This window comes from Macrotis lagotis, chromosome 2 (assembly GCF_037893015.1).
Source record: "Macrotis lagotis isolate mMagLag1 chromosome 2, bilby.v1.9.chrom.fasta, whole genome shotgun sequence".
NCBI lineage: Eukaryota > Metazoa > Chordata > Mammalia > Peramelemorphia > Peramelidae > Macrotis > Macrotis lagotis.
The window spans coordinates 202,270,641-202,286,207 of NC_133659.1; the positions used below are offsets into that span (position 1 = coordinate 202,270,641).

The 15,567-nt window shown below is 41.1% G+C and overlaps 1 protein-coding gene and 2 non-coding genes across 7 annotated transcripts in view; 2 read left to right on the plus strand and 1 right to left on the minus strand.

Moving 5' to 3' along the window:
- Positions 1–281: 281 nt before the first annotated feature.
- Positions 282–347, plus strand: LOC141515754 (small nucleolar RNA SNORD104). The gene has a single exon (XR_012476500.1). It is a non-coding gene; the product is annotated as a small nucleolar RNA SNORD104 (small nucleolar RNA).
- A 236-nt stretch (positions 348–583) lies between these two features.
- LOC141515779 (small nucleolar RNA SNORA76) lies at positions 584–722 on the plus strand. Its single transcript, XR_012476523.1, has one exon. It is a non-coding gene; the product is annotated as a small nucleolar RNA SNORA76 (small nucleolar RNA).
- An 8,943-nt stretch (positions 723–9,665) lies between these two features.
- The window catches only part of TEX2 (testis expressed 2), a 166,914-nt gene continuing 161,012 nt past the window's right edge, over positions 9,666–15,567 (minus strand). For all 5 annotated transcript variants that reach the window (XM_074224486.1, XM_074224483.1, XM_074224482.1 and 2 more), the window contains exons 11-12: positions 13,851–13,971; positions 9,666–11,459 (exon numbers count right to left, since the gene is read on the minus strand). In XM_074224486.1, coding sequence (XP_074080587.1) covers positions 11,334–11,459; positions 13,851–13,971 — 247 coding nt within the window. In that variant the 3' untranslated portion in view covers positions 9,666–11,333. The remainder of the gene's footprint in view (positions 11,460–13,850; positions 13,972–15,567) is intronic.

Here is a 15,567-nt window from a genome sequence, read left to right on the forward strand (position 1 = left end):
GCCCTCCCCTCGGCTCTTTCGCTTCTCTATGGTTAATATAGCGCCGTCCTATGAACTAAGCCGTCTATTCGGAAATGGCCAATCCGAAGATGATACATTAAAAAGAAAATCACATGGTTAGGTTCTGGTCGGCTACTGGCTGGCTTCGGTAAGTCCCGCCCCTTCCGTTACCGCCTCCGGCTTTAATTCGCGGCCCTCGCGAGCGTTGGGCCCTTTCGATTCGGCGCCGGGCCCGGGTAAGTCGTGCCGTCGGACTGGGGTGGCGGGAGAGGACGCTGGCGGCGGTGATGACAACGATGAGAGCGTGTTAGACTACTGACCCCCGTGAAGTGAATCGGAGTCTGAGCCACGGCCCCGGCGTGGTCCGGCGCGGGCACTGCCGCCTCAGGGGACCCTGCGCTGACTTTGCCCTTGTTCCCCGCAGGTCCCGCCGCGTGTTCGGAGGCCGAGACGGAGCCGCCCTGCGCGTGCGCTCTCCGGGTCCCCGCCCCCTCGTGTAAAAACAGCCAATAAAAGAAGCTTCCCGAGTTCCCGCCTCGTGGCTGTCAGTCTGTGTGTGTGTGTCTGTCTGGTCGCCGCCGGCGCACTGGCCTTTGAACCCGTGGAGCGCCTGTGCCGTGGTGTCCCGGGCCAAGCAGCGGTGCAACAGCAGCCCCGGCTTGTTCATAACTGGGTCCGCTCGGCCCCAACTCGAGCGGGTCTTTTAAAAGCAAGCGACAAGGCGGCGCGGTGCCCCCCGAGGGGAGGGGGCGCAAGGGGTTGCTCGAAGGCCTTTTGTTAATAAAGGAACCCATTCCTGCCTTCCAAGAAGATCTAGGGGCACCGGCCCTGGAGTCAGGAGTAGCTGGGTTCAAATGCGGCTTCAGACACTTAATAATTACCCAGCTGTGTGGCCTTGGGCAAGCCACTTAACCCCTTTCTAAAGGGGGAGCATGATTATGTGGGGAAAGGAATAGTCTTTTGCTTTTTGTATTTCTAGAGATTAGCACAAATGTTTATTGAATTGCAAATAGGGGGTTGAGTTGTCTTGGAAAACACAAATAAAACCCATGGAATACTCTGCAATTTGGAAATTTTAGTCAAAATAGCATTGTAAATTTTTTGGCTGGGGGAGCAAGGATGGGCAATTGAAAAGATAATTCTAAGTTACATTTTTTTTTCACTTGGAGACTTCCTCTCATGAGAGTATTAGGAATAGTCTTAGGAAAGGCATTTTGGTAGTTGGCAAAAATGTCCCAGATTTGAGGCTTAATTTGGATGAAGGGTCTTCAGGGTTTTAGTTTGAACTACAGTTTCCAGATTGCAGATATCCCCTTTATTTGATCTTAACCTCCTTTTAAAAACTCCTTGATCTGGTATAGATTTTTCAGCTTTGTTTTTAAAAATCTTTTAATCCAGTTTCAGTAAGTCTTGTGTTTTATATTACTTTTCTTCAACACTGCCCTAGAAATAGTTGCTGTGGTTTATCACTCACCCTCTGCAACATGTTAAACACTTAATTGCTTTTTGTTTTTGCAAAGTAAGTGACTTGCCCTCCTAGCTAAGTATCAAGTGTCTGGTTAGGTTTGAACTTAGGTCCTCCTGACTCCAGGCCCAGGCTCCATTGTGCCACCTAGTTGCCCCTCACTTAATTTTTGAGTCATTTTTAGGCTTAGCTAATTTGGCCCTCCCTTTTTTAGTTTATTATCCTTATATAGGAACTTATTTAACACTGGTTGAATTTAATGGAGATAGAGTAATTTAAGGGATCATAGCTGGAAGTAGAAAGTCAGGGGGTGAAGGTGAGGGTCTTGAAAATACCAGGTATGTTTATATTAACACCAGTAAAAATGCTTGGGGTTTTCAGAATATCTAACAATCTTTCAAGTGTCTCCTACAGCTTAATGCTCCATGACTACAGTTGATTTCCGGCTCCACTATGTACTAAGGACTTTTTACTCACTAACCAAACAGATTCAAGTGGAACCAGCACCCATGGCCACGTGCTCAATCCTTGAGGCCCCCCACAAATCCAGCAGTTAGTTACATTGAAAATACTAGCAATGGTTTGAATTAAGTTCTGAAAAGTGTTTTCCTCTTTAAAGAAGGTGCCTAAAACTGAGGTCTGATATAAACAATAGGGACACTCTCAGAACAGGATATCTAAGGCACATTTCTGCAGGATTGTAGTCTTGACCAGAACCCAGAAAGGCCAACCCCAGGGAGTGACACTATACACCCAGGAATGGGTCCCATGTTGAAATCCCTTACATAATTATACCAGCTAGGAAGCAAAGGAGTGGTAACACCTCCTGGGCGAGGTGTTGGGGAGTCCATTAGTCCTATACTTTGCTTAAAATGCAGTTTGAACTCATTCATGGGTTCAGAGTCCATAGTCCATTCTTTTGGTGGATTCACAGATCTTTTTACTCTGGTATGGCGGGTCCAACCTCTCCTGGGTCCACACAGCAGTGTCTTGAGGTCAGGAGAACCTGAAATGGTTCAACTTTTCCTCCTTCCATGACCAGATCAACACCCAATCGCCTTTGTGGACTGCAAACCCTAAAGGAGGAGTCTGCAATAGTCCTTTTAGTTGAATGTCTTTCAAGTGTATCCCTTGATCTGAATCAATCCTGTCCACCATACCATATTATTTGTTCTAGCAGAATTTTGCTGACTTTGGGGGCAGTTGCCCTTGAAAGAGGGAAGGCCTCTACCATGACCAAGTATTTGAGGCTGCCAACAGGAGGCAGCTCAGTAAAATCCATCTGTGTGCTCTGAAAGGGTTGAATTCCCAGAGGCCGTCCCCCTGCCAGAGTTAGGTGCTCGGCAGCCCTATTTGTCCTTCAACAAATGACACCCATCTACCAATTGTCTGGCTATTGTGTGGAGGCCAGGAGATACATACTTGGCTAATACCACAGATTCTGGACTCCCCAATGACTGCCTTGATGTAAAGTCTGCAAGACTTGCCTCATACTTGCTTTGTTCAGCACTTCCTGTCCATTGGGCAAATGCCAGTGTCCCACATAGGACTCCTTAGCCTCCAAGTCCAACGTTTTTTGCCTTTCTTTATCGGTAAAGGATGGAGAGATGTGTGAAGGGTTCTTTGATATTAGTAATAACATACCTTTTGATCCTCCAAGCTTTCCTTCCCCAGCTCTCTGAGCTGTCTCTTCAGCAAGGTGGTTACCCCTAGCTTCAAATGAGTTCCCTGATTGATGTCCTTTGACATGTACTACTGCAATAACAGGTGGTTTAAGCAAATTATTTAAAACTTCTCTTATTGGGGCACTGTGGGACAAATCTTTCCTCCTGTATTTTCCCAGATATGTGCACCACTCCCCAAGCATATTTGGAATCAGTATAGATAGTCCCTCCTTTGTTCTCCAGTCCTTTTAATGCCTGGTTCCATACATACAGTTCACAAGTCTGAGCAGACCATCCTTTTGGAAGGTCTCCTGCTTGAACAACTATATTTATTCCCATCTATTATAGCATATCCATTCATCCTTTTTCCTTCCACCACCCTCGAGGATCCATCTACAAACCAATCTTCCCCACCTGGAATGGGTCATTCCTGTAAGTCCCCTCTCTCACTTTAGATTGAAAATTCCTAACTTCCAAACAGCTGTCTTCTAATTGCTAAGAATCCTCAGGGGGAAGCAGGCAGAAACTCAGCTGGATTCTGGTTATGATCATGATCCTGATCCTGAGTTAGTATCAAATCATCCCTTTCTAAGAGAATTGTTTCATATTTTAATATGTGAGAGTCTGTTTCTGTTGTTAATCATCCCTTCCAATAAAAACTTAAATAGCTTCCTTCAAGAGGATTCCAAGGGACTCTTCATTCCATAAGTCTGTCTTCTGTAACTTCCTAGCTATGTCCAGCCGGGTATCGGTTACAAAATGAATTTTCAGTGTATTTTCCCCTTCTGGACTATAGGGATCTATCCCTGAATATTTTTGGATCCCTGCCTTTAGTCTCTAAAAATGCTGATGGGGACTCATCTTCAGTTTGCTTAATCTCAAGGGCTTTCTTTTAAATTTGGGGTTTTAGGGACTGCATTCTTAATTTCAATTATTACTAATTCCCTTAAATCCTGCATATGGGCTTGATGCAGCGGGTTCTTGTCCCAGTGGGGATCCCCGATAGGAAATTTGTCTTCCCCAGGGGGTGCCCCTCCCACTCCTAGTCCTTGGGGGGTGGTGAGGGTCCCATTCTAGAATAACATTCATAATATGCATGAGCTCTCCCCAGGTATTCAACCTCTGACACATCCAATCCTCAGTGGAGCCATATTTGGGCCAAATTACTCCACCACCCAAATTTTTATTCCCCCATATAAAGCAGCAATACTTAAACATCTTATCCTTACTTTGATATTTTGGTGATTGGTCCCAATCTTGCAACCAGTTGCCTAAAGGACTGTCCTTTGGTATTTCTTAATCTCCTGCTGCAGCTTTAACTTAAGATTGTTCTATTTCCCCATAATTTAGCATGAGGTCCGTTGCTGGCACCTCTGAGTCCATGACTCAATGAATCCTCTTAGTCTCTACTAGGCTCACAGTGGGGGTCGCCCACCCACCAGCAGTCACCCTAGAGCACTGGGTGCTCCGATGAGCCAACTACCCTTATGACTCACCAGATTGTGTACCTCTGGGTTATACGCATATAAGTTGCCTGACTGCAACTCCACCAGCCAGGTTTCCTTCGAGGAAATTTCTCAGATCTGGGCCTGGTCTTTGCTTCCACTGCTTCAGGTCATTTGTCTTGGGAGGGGGGGGACTCCAGGAGCAGCATCAAGGACTGTTGTAGTAAAACTCAACAGGCACCTGCCCTGCCCTTGAGCTGAGTCAGGGGTTGTCTCTCCCAAAGACCACTATCACCTACAAGCCCCCATAAACTGTACGGGGTATTGAGACCCTAACCCCAAATGACTACTCGGAGTCCTCTCAAAGTGGCAGCAAAGAGTTAGGATTTAATTCGGTTCTTGCAAGGAGTGGGACAGTTCCTAATTCTCTATGAAAGAGCAGGAAAAGCCAAATTACAGAAGCTGAAGCAGAGTTAAAAAACCACAACCCATTCCCGTCCTATTTTTCTGCTGACCCTTACAACAATTGGTCAAATTTGATGATCTGAAGAGAAGGGAGATGTACCTAAGCTTTCCCAGGAGGGTCTGTCTTTGTTTACATCTTTATATGGTATGGGTGACATAATTTTTCTAGCCGGAGATCCAGGTTCTCACGCTCACCTGATTCTTGAGAAATAGAAACTGAGGCCTATGGCTTTGACTAATTTAGCACTGTTTCTGAAGTCAGCACTTTTGCCCTTCACACTAGAATCACAAAGCAAATGTCTGAAGCCAGATTTGAACTCAGGAAGATGAGCCTGATTCCCAACCCATGCTTCCAGCCCACACTGTACCACCTAGCTGCCCTAATTTAGGTATTAATTTAAATAAATAAATTGAAATATTAAATATGCACTGTATAAACAATAAGTATGTTTATATGGCAAAAGGAACAAATGAAGCTAAAACTTAATTTAGCTTAAAAGTTCATTGATGCTCTTTAGCATTGGAGTCACTAACCTCTTCCCCATCTACCCCACCCAGAAAAAACTCAACCCCTCCCTTATAATAAGTAATTAGTCAAGCAAAACAAATCCACAGGTTGAGCTTGTCCGAAAATGCAGGTTACCTTCCACACATCTGGGCCTCCAACAAGAAGTGAAATGCATGACTAATCATGGTTATTGTGCTAATCATAGTCAAGTTTTTCAGTTTTTCCTTCACAAGAGTCTATTCTGGTTCTGCTCACTTAGTTCATACAAGTCTTTCCATATTTTTCAAAGTCCATTCCTTTTGTCATTTCTCCCAGCACCCAAATATTCATATGCCATTCTCTAATTTATAGATATCCACTTGTTTCCAGTACTTTTATTGCATGAATTAATGCTGAGTGAAGTGAGAACTGGAACATTATATACATTGTCAGCAACATTAGGTGACAACTATGACAGACTTGTTCATTTCAGCAGCACAACAATCACAATTCTAAAAGACTTGGTGATGGAAAATAAAATCCATATCCAGAGAAGGAACTGTGGAGTTCAAATGCAGACCAAAGCTTACTATCTTCAATTTTTTTTTTTTTTTAGGTTTTTGCAGTCTTCAACTTTTAAAAGTTGTCTTAGGCATTATTTTTTTCCATTTTGATTTCTTTCACAACATGATTAATATAGATCTATGTTTAGCATGCTTATACATTTATAGCCTTTATTTGCTTTCTTTCAGGAGCAGGGGAAAGAGAAGGGAGTATGGGAGAAGAATGCAAACTCAAAACCTTGCAAAACAAATGATTGAAAACTACTGTTGTGTGTAGTTGGAAAAATAAAATAGTTAAAAAACTGCATGCTCACACCCCTTGACCATTTATCTATGGGAGGAATAGCTCTTGTTCTTATGTTTGTATCAATTTTCTAATATTTAGAGCTTCAGACTATTAATGACAATAGTTAAGGTTTCCTCCCCCTTCCCAACTTTGCTTTCTAATTACATTGATTAGTGATTTTTGTCTTGATCTTTAGTCTTGTTTAGTAATTCTGCCCCTGTCTACACTTGTGAAAAGTACCTGATTCCTTGGGTTTGCAGACATATATTTTATTTTGTGCACTTAAAAATATTCCCTGAGGAGTCATTAGGCTTCCCCAGATTGCTAGATGGATACATGACACACAAAAAGGTCAGGAACCTCTTAGCTAGAGGTTCTAAGGATCAAGAGTTGAGAGGGAGCATCCAGGAATAATCGCCTGTCCTCTATCACCAACTAACAAATTGGACATTTCCAACAGGATGCCATCCCTGTGGATTCTGCCTCCACTATTTTTCTGTCCACTAATGGGTCTACCATCCCAATTCAAGTCTGTATCACCTTTTCCTTAGGCTACTGAAATGACCCCAAAACTGATCTTGCTCCAGATCTTTTCTCAATTTTCTACTATTGCCAATGGTGATGTTCCAGTTCCAGGTTTGACAATGCCAGTGTGGGTCAGAAGGCTCCAGGGGCTCCTCTTTCTAGGATAAAAATGCAAACTCCTCTATTTTTCATTGAAAGTATTTCAATAATTTACAATTATAGACCAATGTCATTATTCCCCTTCTTACACTTTGACTCTTAACTAGCTTACTTCCTGCTGTTCATTCACAATATTCTATCTCTATTCCTTTGGTTTTTTTTTTTTTTTTTAGGTTTTTGCAAGGCAAATGGGGTTAAGTGGCTTGCCCAAGGCCACACAGCTAGGTAATTATTGTCTGAGACCGGATTTGAAACCCAGGTACTCCTGACTCCAAGGCCAGTGCGTTATCCACTACACCACCTAGCTGTCCCTTCTCTATTCCTTTGTACAATCAATCCCGTACAATTCCAGATGCTGGAATTCCAATGCCTGGAATATCTTCCTTCTTCAGGTCTTAAATGTTGTCAATTCCTTCAAAGGCCTGATCAAGCACCACCTTCCACATGGAAGTTGTTCCTAAAACCTGTAGCTTGCTAGTGCCTCCCTTCAAAGATCACCTTGAATTTATTTTGCATATATTTTAAATGTACTTATGTGTACATGTTTTTCCTAAATAGGACAAAAGCTCCTTAATAAGATGGGGAATCTTGTGTTTTGGTCTGTATCTGACCATTTGGCAGAATGCCTAACACAAAAGTTGGCAGTTAATAAATGTAGATTAATCAGATTTCTTTCCATTATTGCAACAGCCTTATAAATCTTCTCAAGTCATCAAAGTATTTTGGAAAGGGGACCTTCAAATAGGCTTAGTACTATTGGCTATTGCTGTGTTTAGAGACAAACCAACAAGAAAGCTTACAAAATGACAGTTCAGATGTACTGTGGGTTTTCACTTAGAGGAGTGAGGGGTCAGGAGTTGTGAAGATTATCAGATGTGAGGGGAAGATGTTGGAGTGACTTCTGTTGAGGGGTACAGAGGCTCATTGTCTAGGGAACTGGACATGATAATTCTCTAGGAAGCTCAGAAGAATGTGTCAAGGATGCTTCTTTCAGTGAAGAGATGACTATGCTTGAAAATTGAGTTATGTTAGCTGCCAGTATATTTACAGATGATTGGGTTGTCTGATCTACTCAGACACTGAAATTCTCAGGGGGTCAGGTCTCCTGTCTCAGTTCAGGGATTTTTCTGTATTTTCTAATTGATCCCTGGGGATCCCAAAGAAGACCACTAAATGTATATTTAGATTGACTCATAATTAAACTAAATTCATTTTGATTTCTATGTCCAAAGTAGAGTGTTCTATGTGACATGAGTGAACCTATCCATAGCTGGTTTCCATACTCATTTTTAAGTGAAAGAACAGTATTCATATTAGCAACCAAATAAGGGCAATTGATTAACTAATGAATTCTTGAGTGTGTTTGCTGCTTAATAAAGTTGTTTTTGAAGTTTCCTTAGGTTAACCTTCAGTAACTACCAATTTTCCCATTATTCTTACTGACCAACTGATGTTTTCTTTGTCCTTTGATCTCAAGACCAGGACATCAGGGATGTAATACCATGATGAGCACATGAACTGGATTTTTTGAGGGGAGCTGTGCGAAGTCACTAGTTTCACTTTCTCCTCCAAAGCCATCAGAATCTAGTGGCTGGACATGATTCAAGATGACTGGAGATGGCCCTGGATGCAAAGCTGTCAGGGTTCAGTGACCTGCTCAAGGTCACGCAGTGTCAATCATCTGAGGTTGGATTCCAACTCCCATCCTCCTGACTCCAAGGCCAGTGCTCCATCCACTGTGCTACTATATTTAAACAAATTCTGGCAAATGTGTACCACACAGTGCAGAGCACTGGCTGGGCACTTGTATAAAGTTTACATGAGACATGATCTCTTCATAAACCTTGGCCATCTGGAAGTGAGAAAATAACAAACATTTCCAAATAACAGGATGCTTTACAAAATGTACAAAGCCCTTTACAGAAATGCTTTCATACAGTTCTCCAAACAATCCTCTGAGGAGGGCAAGGATTAGAAAACTTGAAGAGGTGGTCACCCACCTGAGTAACTTACACATCCAAAAGATAGGTCTATGGGAACAGTGAGGATCAAAAAAAAAAAAAGGCCAGATCCCGTGAAAAGACAGGTTAGGAATACACTTGAAAATGATCCAAGTGTATAGAACTATATGTCAGAAAAATTTTAAGGGGTATTTCAGCAATGCTCTTGGCAATATTACTAGCTGTACAACCCTGGGCAAGTCACTTCTTACTCCGATTCAGTTTCCTCATCAACAAAATGGGGACTATAAAGCACCCATGGTTGTTGTGTAGATTAAATGAGGTAGTATTTATAAAGTTTTTGGAAAACCTTTAAATCCTATGTAAATGCCAGCTATTATGTTATGGCATGAGATTCAATTCAACACTCATTAAGCTCCTACCATGTATGCACAAAAGAGCATCCCAAGGACTGGGGAGACAAGGACAAAAACTAAAGAGTTTTCCACAAACATTCTGTTGTGGCTTAGCAACTCTTAACAAAGTTGAGCACATAATCAAAGTGACAAGAAACAGCAAGTTGGATTTCCAGGTTACAATTTTAGAATCTATACTCTGGTTCTATTAGCTAAGCAGGGTCAAGGAAAAATCAATAAGCTGCTCAGGTATTAGACAGGAGATATTTATTTTGTGAGACAATGCAAGTGATTGTAATCCCCACATACTTCTGATTAAGTGCAATAGGAGATGGTCATGTGTAATCTCTACACAATAATGCACCTCATCCTTTTATTTTTAGTTATTGCACAAAAATCAAATCATAAAGACCAGTGAACAAGACATGCGGACTTTATGAAAGGCAGCTAAGCCTACATAATGAGAAATTAGAACCGGACACAAACTGGAATGGTCAAGGAATAGGAATTTAGTCAGATAGAATGCAATTAAAAATAACCAAAATAAGTGTTCAAATATAATTTTCTTCAATATATTAAATGCTCTCTTTAAATCACATTCAGGCAAGGTGCACATTTTTTTTGTTTTTTTTTTTCTTTTTTCCTTTTCAAACCCTCCACTATTAGCTTAGTTGTTTTAGGTATCCATACAGTAAATTATCCAAAGATATACACAGTAATTTTGATTTGGGTCAAATGCTGTTTTGAACACAATGTAAAAAATAAGATTGACCTTCTGAAACTAAATTAACATTCTGACACAAATACACAAAGCAAAATTTGGCAACATTAAGGAGATGTCACAAATGCTTATTCTCAGCTATTGTAGTGTTCCAATTTGCAAACTTTTGGTTTTAAATCTCACGACAGAATAAGAATTCAGGTGCAGTTCTCTTTCCATTTTGGCCATTATTTAGAAAAAGAAACTGTTCCTAAAATCAGTTTACAATTAACTTTAGTAAGCATTTTAATTCCTATATAAAACTTCCAGGTATAACACAGTAAACACTGGGTGGGAAGCCTGTAAAATACAAAGGTCATCCCACCCCACATGGGATCAAGATTCTCTTTCTACAAGCAGAAAAACTGGATCTTTCTGTCATTGGGTGTAATGTTAGACATTTTCATGTGTGCTCATGTTTCAAAAAACATTCAGAGAAATTACAAAGCACTGTGATTGTACCTCACTGGTAGAAGGCTTGGTATGGTTTGATCTCATGGCTTTGCCTGTTTCACAGAAGCCCAACATCCCTACCCTGGCTGAGAGTGTGTTAGTGTGTATATATATTTTATGGCTACTTGCTTCCAAAGATGCGCAATTTAATGTGAAAAAAAGTTGCTAGGCCTATCTCCTTGCTGCCATTGAAATTAGTTACTGAGCAACCCTCGCCCATGTGGGGCCTCCCCGATTCATCAGAATTGTCTCAAATGGGGTTTGTGACTGCTCCACATGGCCCAAACGGTTCCTTTGTACTGAGGCCGTCTGAAGAACAGCACTGGGAGAGCTGAGGAGAGAAGGGGTCTTCCCTCCCCCTGGGCTCACCCCCCCATTTTTGCTTGCTATTTGTCCCTTTGTTGCCAAGGCATTTTTGGTAGTCCAGGGAGGCAACAGCTCCTACTCTTTTCTTTTGCATGTTTAGAACTTCTGGATGAGCTGGAATGGTTCTTTCATTCTCTGCCCAAGGCAAACCTTCACAGCTGGCCCAGGGAGAGACACCCACAGTGGGATGGGAGCAGGTGGGCAGAGACACGGCAGAAGCAGGCCTGTGGGGGAACTCTCTGGCACGAGTGAAGGGCACAACTACAACACAGCTTGAAGAACCAAAACCCTTGATGATTAACCAGTCTCATAATACTGTAAACTGCAGGTCTTGACACGTCACAGCTGATCAGCAGCAGCTTCTGCAGGTGGATCTGGGAGCAGGCAGGAAGCTGATCGGGTGTCCATGGCTGAGTGCATTATTGGGATATAAACATCATCCATGTTTGGCATGACAAAAATTTTCTATAAAAAGCACAAGAGAAAACATGTTACAGATTTAGAAATTGACAGTCTGCCTTTCCCTAGGAAGTATGTTGACTTATCCCATTCCATCATCTGACTCATGTTACAGACTTTCTCTGTACTTTCTCAACTTCTCATTTCTGAAGTAAAAACCTAGCAACAATTTTCATCTCATAAGCTTAGTAACTGGCCTGAAATGCAGTGGGTGACCCTGCATCTTTAATGTTTCACCAAAGCTTAGGCTATTTACTAATTACTCAACTGAATTCTACAACAAAATAGTATGAAAGCTGAGATTCAATATATTGGGATTTTCTTTTCTGAATACTCTTCTAAAACCCTTTTATAAACAAAATAGGTCAAAATTGTTCTAAAGGGCTACCAAACTACTAAGGAGTTGGTATAATAGAATTTTTAATTCAGTTCTAAAGTTCCAATTCTATTTATATCTATTTTTCTTCTTCCCTTCACAGCCAATCTTCCAGAGAAAAAAATCACAGCCTCCACTTCTTCATCTTCCATTCACTTCTCAACACCCCTTTGCAGTCTGATTTCCAACCTTACCACTGACTGAAACTGCAAGTTACCATGGACGTCTCAATTGCTCTATTTCCCAGACCTTTTCAATCTTTTTATCTAGTTTCTCTGACATTCGTCTTGTCTGGTTCTTTCCTTGCCTACAGCCAATCATTCCAGGATCCTTTGCTGCATCAGCATTTAATTCCCACCCTGTGAGCAGGGTGAACCAGGGCTACATGTTGTACCCTCCTCTCTTCCTCCTTAAATTCTACAAATTATGCTCAGATCTATATATCTAATTCTAGGTTGTCTCCTAACTTCTAATCCCATATCACCTTCCTGTTGCATATCTAGTTCTACTAGGATGGCCTACAGGTATCTCAAACTCAACAGAACCAAAGCAGACCTGTTAGAAGAGCACAGTTGTAGAGCTTAGATCATGTAGTCTAAAACCCTTCATTTTACTGGAGGAAACTGAGGCCTATGGAGAGGTTAAGTAACTTGGCTAACATTATGAAAGGAGTAATGAGTAGCAGATGAAAGATTCCCATTCCTTTGTTTCTAAATCCAATGGCCTTTCCACTTCACTCCACATGGCTCCCCAAACTCACCCTTCCTCCCAACTTTGCTTTTTCTGTTCTAGTCCCTTTAATTCACAACCTTGGAGTTCTTCTTTGCTGCTCTCTCTCATCGTCTTACATCAGAACAGTTGCTAAGTCTTAAACAATCTACCTCATTGCTTTGCTGGAATCTATCCTCATGTCTCTTCTAACAAAGCCACTACTAAGTTCAGGTCCTACCACTTCTTACTTGGACCAATTTTTGTTTTTGGTCTGGATTACCGAAGTAGCCAGCTAACTGGCATTGCCCTTCCCTAATCCACCCTCTACACAGCTGCTAAAATAATTATGTCATTCCTCTCCTGAAAAAAATCTTTAGCAGTTCCCAACTGCTTCTAGGTTCAATTTCAGATTCTTCCTGATATGGCTCTAGTCTGCTTTTCTAGATTTATTTCACACTACAGTACTCCCTATCTTTATATTCCAGACAAACTGGCCTTCTGGTTGTTCCCTGCACTGTTCCATACCTGTGCTTCACACAAGTGATACCTTTGGAGTTGGTATGGGCTCCTGCTTCACCTAGGTCTCAGAATCCTCAGTCCATCTCCTCCCTCAGACTGAAAAACTTTCCCAACCATTCACTTTAAGGTGTGGGCATAATCATCTTCCTCTATGGACATTAATAACTAATCATGACTTATGGATCTCCTTGTGGAAAACACAAAGTTCTTTGTGATCAGGAACTTTTTTGTCCCATAGAATCCCCAAGGTTTTGCTAAATAAAAGTTTATTCAATTGAACTAATGTTGCCTCTACTGCAGAGAAGAATTTGTCACTAAATGAAGGAATTGAAATAGGAAGAAGAAATTCAACAAGTCTCTTAAGTTTTAAATTCCTCAAATTCAAGAAGCCTTGATTCCAACTGCCCCAGTATGTTGCTCTAATTTAATTTGTCATGTGTTATGAGTGGTTTCACACAATGGATAGAAGATTTACTTAGATGATTTCAAAGACCCTTAAGAACTGAACCTCTATCATTTTATGAGACTGAAATGCTTACATTAAGCATCTTTGGGCTATGATACTAGTGGAACTGGAGAAAGGTAATTTAACCTCCATACTTTATCTATCAGAGAGACAATGGAATAGACCTGGGGTAGGATCTGGAACCCAACTTTGGTTCCAATAAGTAATGAGAAAATTTTTTTTTTAGCATTTTGGCACAGATTGGTCAGTAACATTCACTGTTTGTACCACCAAGAATAGAAAATGCCCATAATAACTCAAACATTAGATAATATAACATATATACCTGAAACTCTTGCTCCAGTTTCTTCTCTATCCAATCAGTCACATGAACTATAGTCACTTCTCTCTCACCAAGTTTTGGCCGAGCCTTCAGCTCCACATGTGGTGGCTTTCTGAAGCCATACCTTTAAAGAAAATACAAACACAGAAGTACAATTTCCTCCTAAGTAAAGATCTCCAGTGTGGGCCATCACAAAAATATGAACTATGAATGAAAAATAAGATGATGCTTTTAAAACCATTTAAAATATGACCTTATAGTGGGGGTAGAGGCATGCTAAAATAATACTGATTCATCTGCTGTCAGAGATACAAGAGGAATACAGGAAGCTTTTCCCAATTCCCTTTTGGTTCACTTGAATATCACTGTGCTATCTATGCCAAATGAATGAATGCCTGTTTCAATTTTGTCACTGATTTCCTTGGAATATACCTATAGAGAACAATAACAGCATATGGCAAATTCAAGGCTGTTGTTCCTGTTTTAGAGTTCTGTAGTGGTTATTTAGAAGGCCAGCCATGACTTAACAGCCTTTGCTATCTTTGTCATAAAAAGCTGCATTTGTAACTTTGGAAAGACCCCACTGGATCAGCACTTAACAAAAAAGTCTTGTTTTAAAAATGTCTTTTATCTCTATACTTCAGACATTTGAGTTATTTTCCACCTCTCCTATGATAGAGAAAAACAATTAAGTGAAAATATTTACTAAAGTTATTATATGTCAATGTATACCATATTCTATGGCTCAGTAGGCTACCATTTCTCTACTGAGAGGGAAGAAATAAGTCTTTTGATTTTGTTTCTCAATTTACTCAGTATGATTTCTTCTTTGTAATGTTTTCATTGTATAGTCACTGTTTTATTCTGTTTATTTCGTTCTGTATCAGTTCAAGTAATTCTTTATAGATTTCTCTGAATTCCTTTCATTTCTTATTGCACAGTATTTCATCAGTCATGTACCATACTTTTTTCTGGCCTTCCACCAACTATTGAGGGATACTCATTTTGTTTCCATTTATTTACTACTACCCCAGTGCTGCCAGGAGGATTTTGGTCTTAGGCTCCCTGCCTTAGATTCTGCCCTCCCCCCTCATCTTCTGCACAGCTGCCACACTAGTATTAGTCCTAAGGTGCAGGTTGACTATATCACTCCCCTATGCCAGAAGGTTCAGTGGCTCCTGAAACCTCTTTGGACATATAAAGCCCTTCATCATCTGGCTCCAGATGTAATCTGATTGTACCTTCCACCACACTGGTCCACTTTCAGCACCTCATTTATAACATTCCAGTTTTCATCTCCAGGTCTTTGTACAGGTTGTCCCCCTTCTAAAATGTTCTCCCTCCTCTTAGCCCTTTCAGGCCCAGAACAAGCACTAGCTCCTTTAGGAAGGTCTTCCAGTGGTTACTTCCCCTCTCCTCCACCATGGTACATTTATTTTGGGGACCTAGCACATAGCAGGTGCTTGATAATATTCAATTAACTGAAATATGCTTGACCATTGCCGCCTCCTTTGCCTGCCCTGGAGTATATGGTCATTCCTTGTATTGTGGGGTTAAAGGATAAAGACAATTTAAAAATAGCTTACTATTAAAACCTTTAACAACTTGGCAACTTGCCAAGTAGTCTGTCCATGCTTCACTAGAATGTTTCACTTGCATGATTAAAACAATAACAACAAACTGTTGTCCAGAAGGGTCAGGCAATGTCACAGCTCTACCA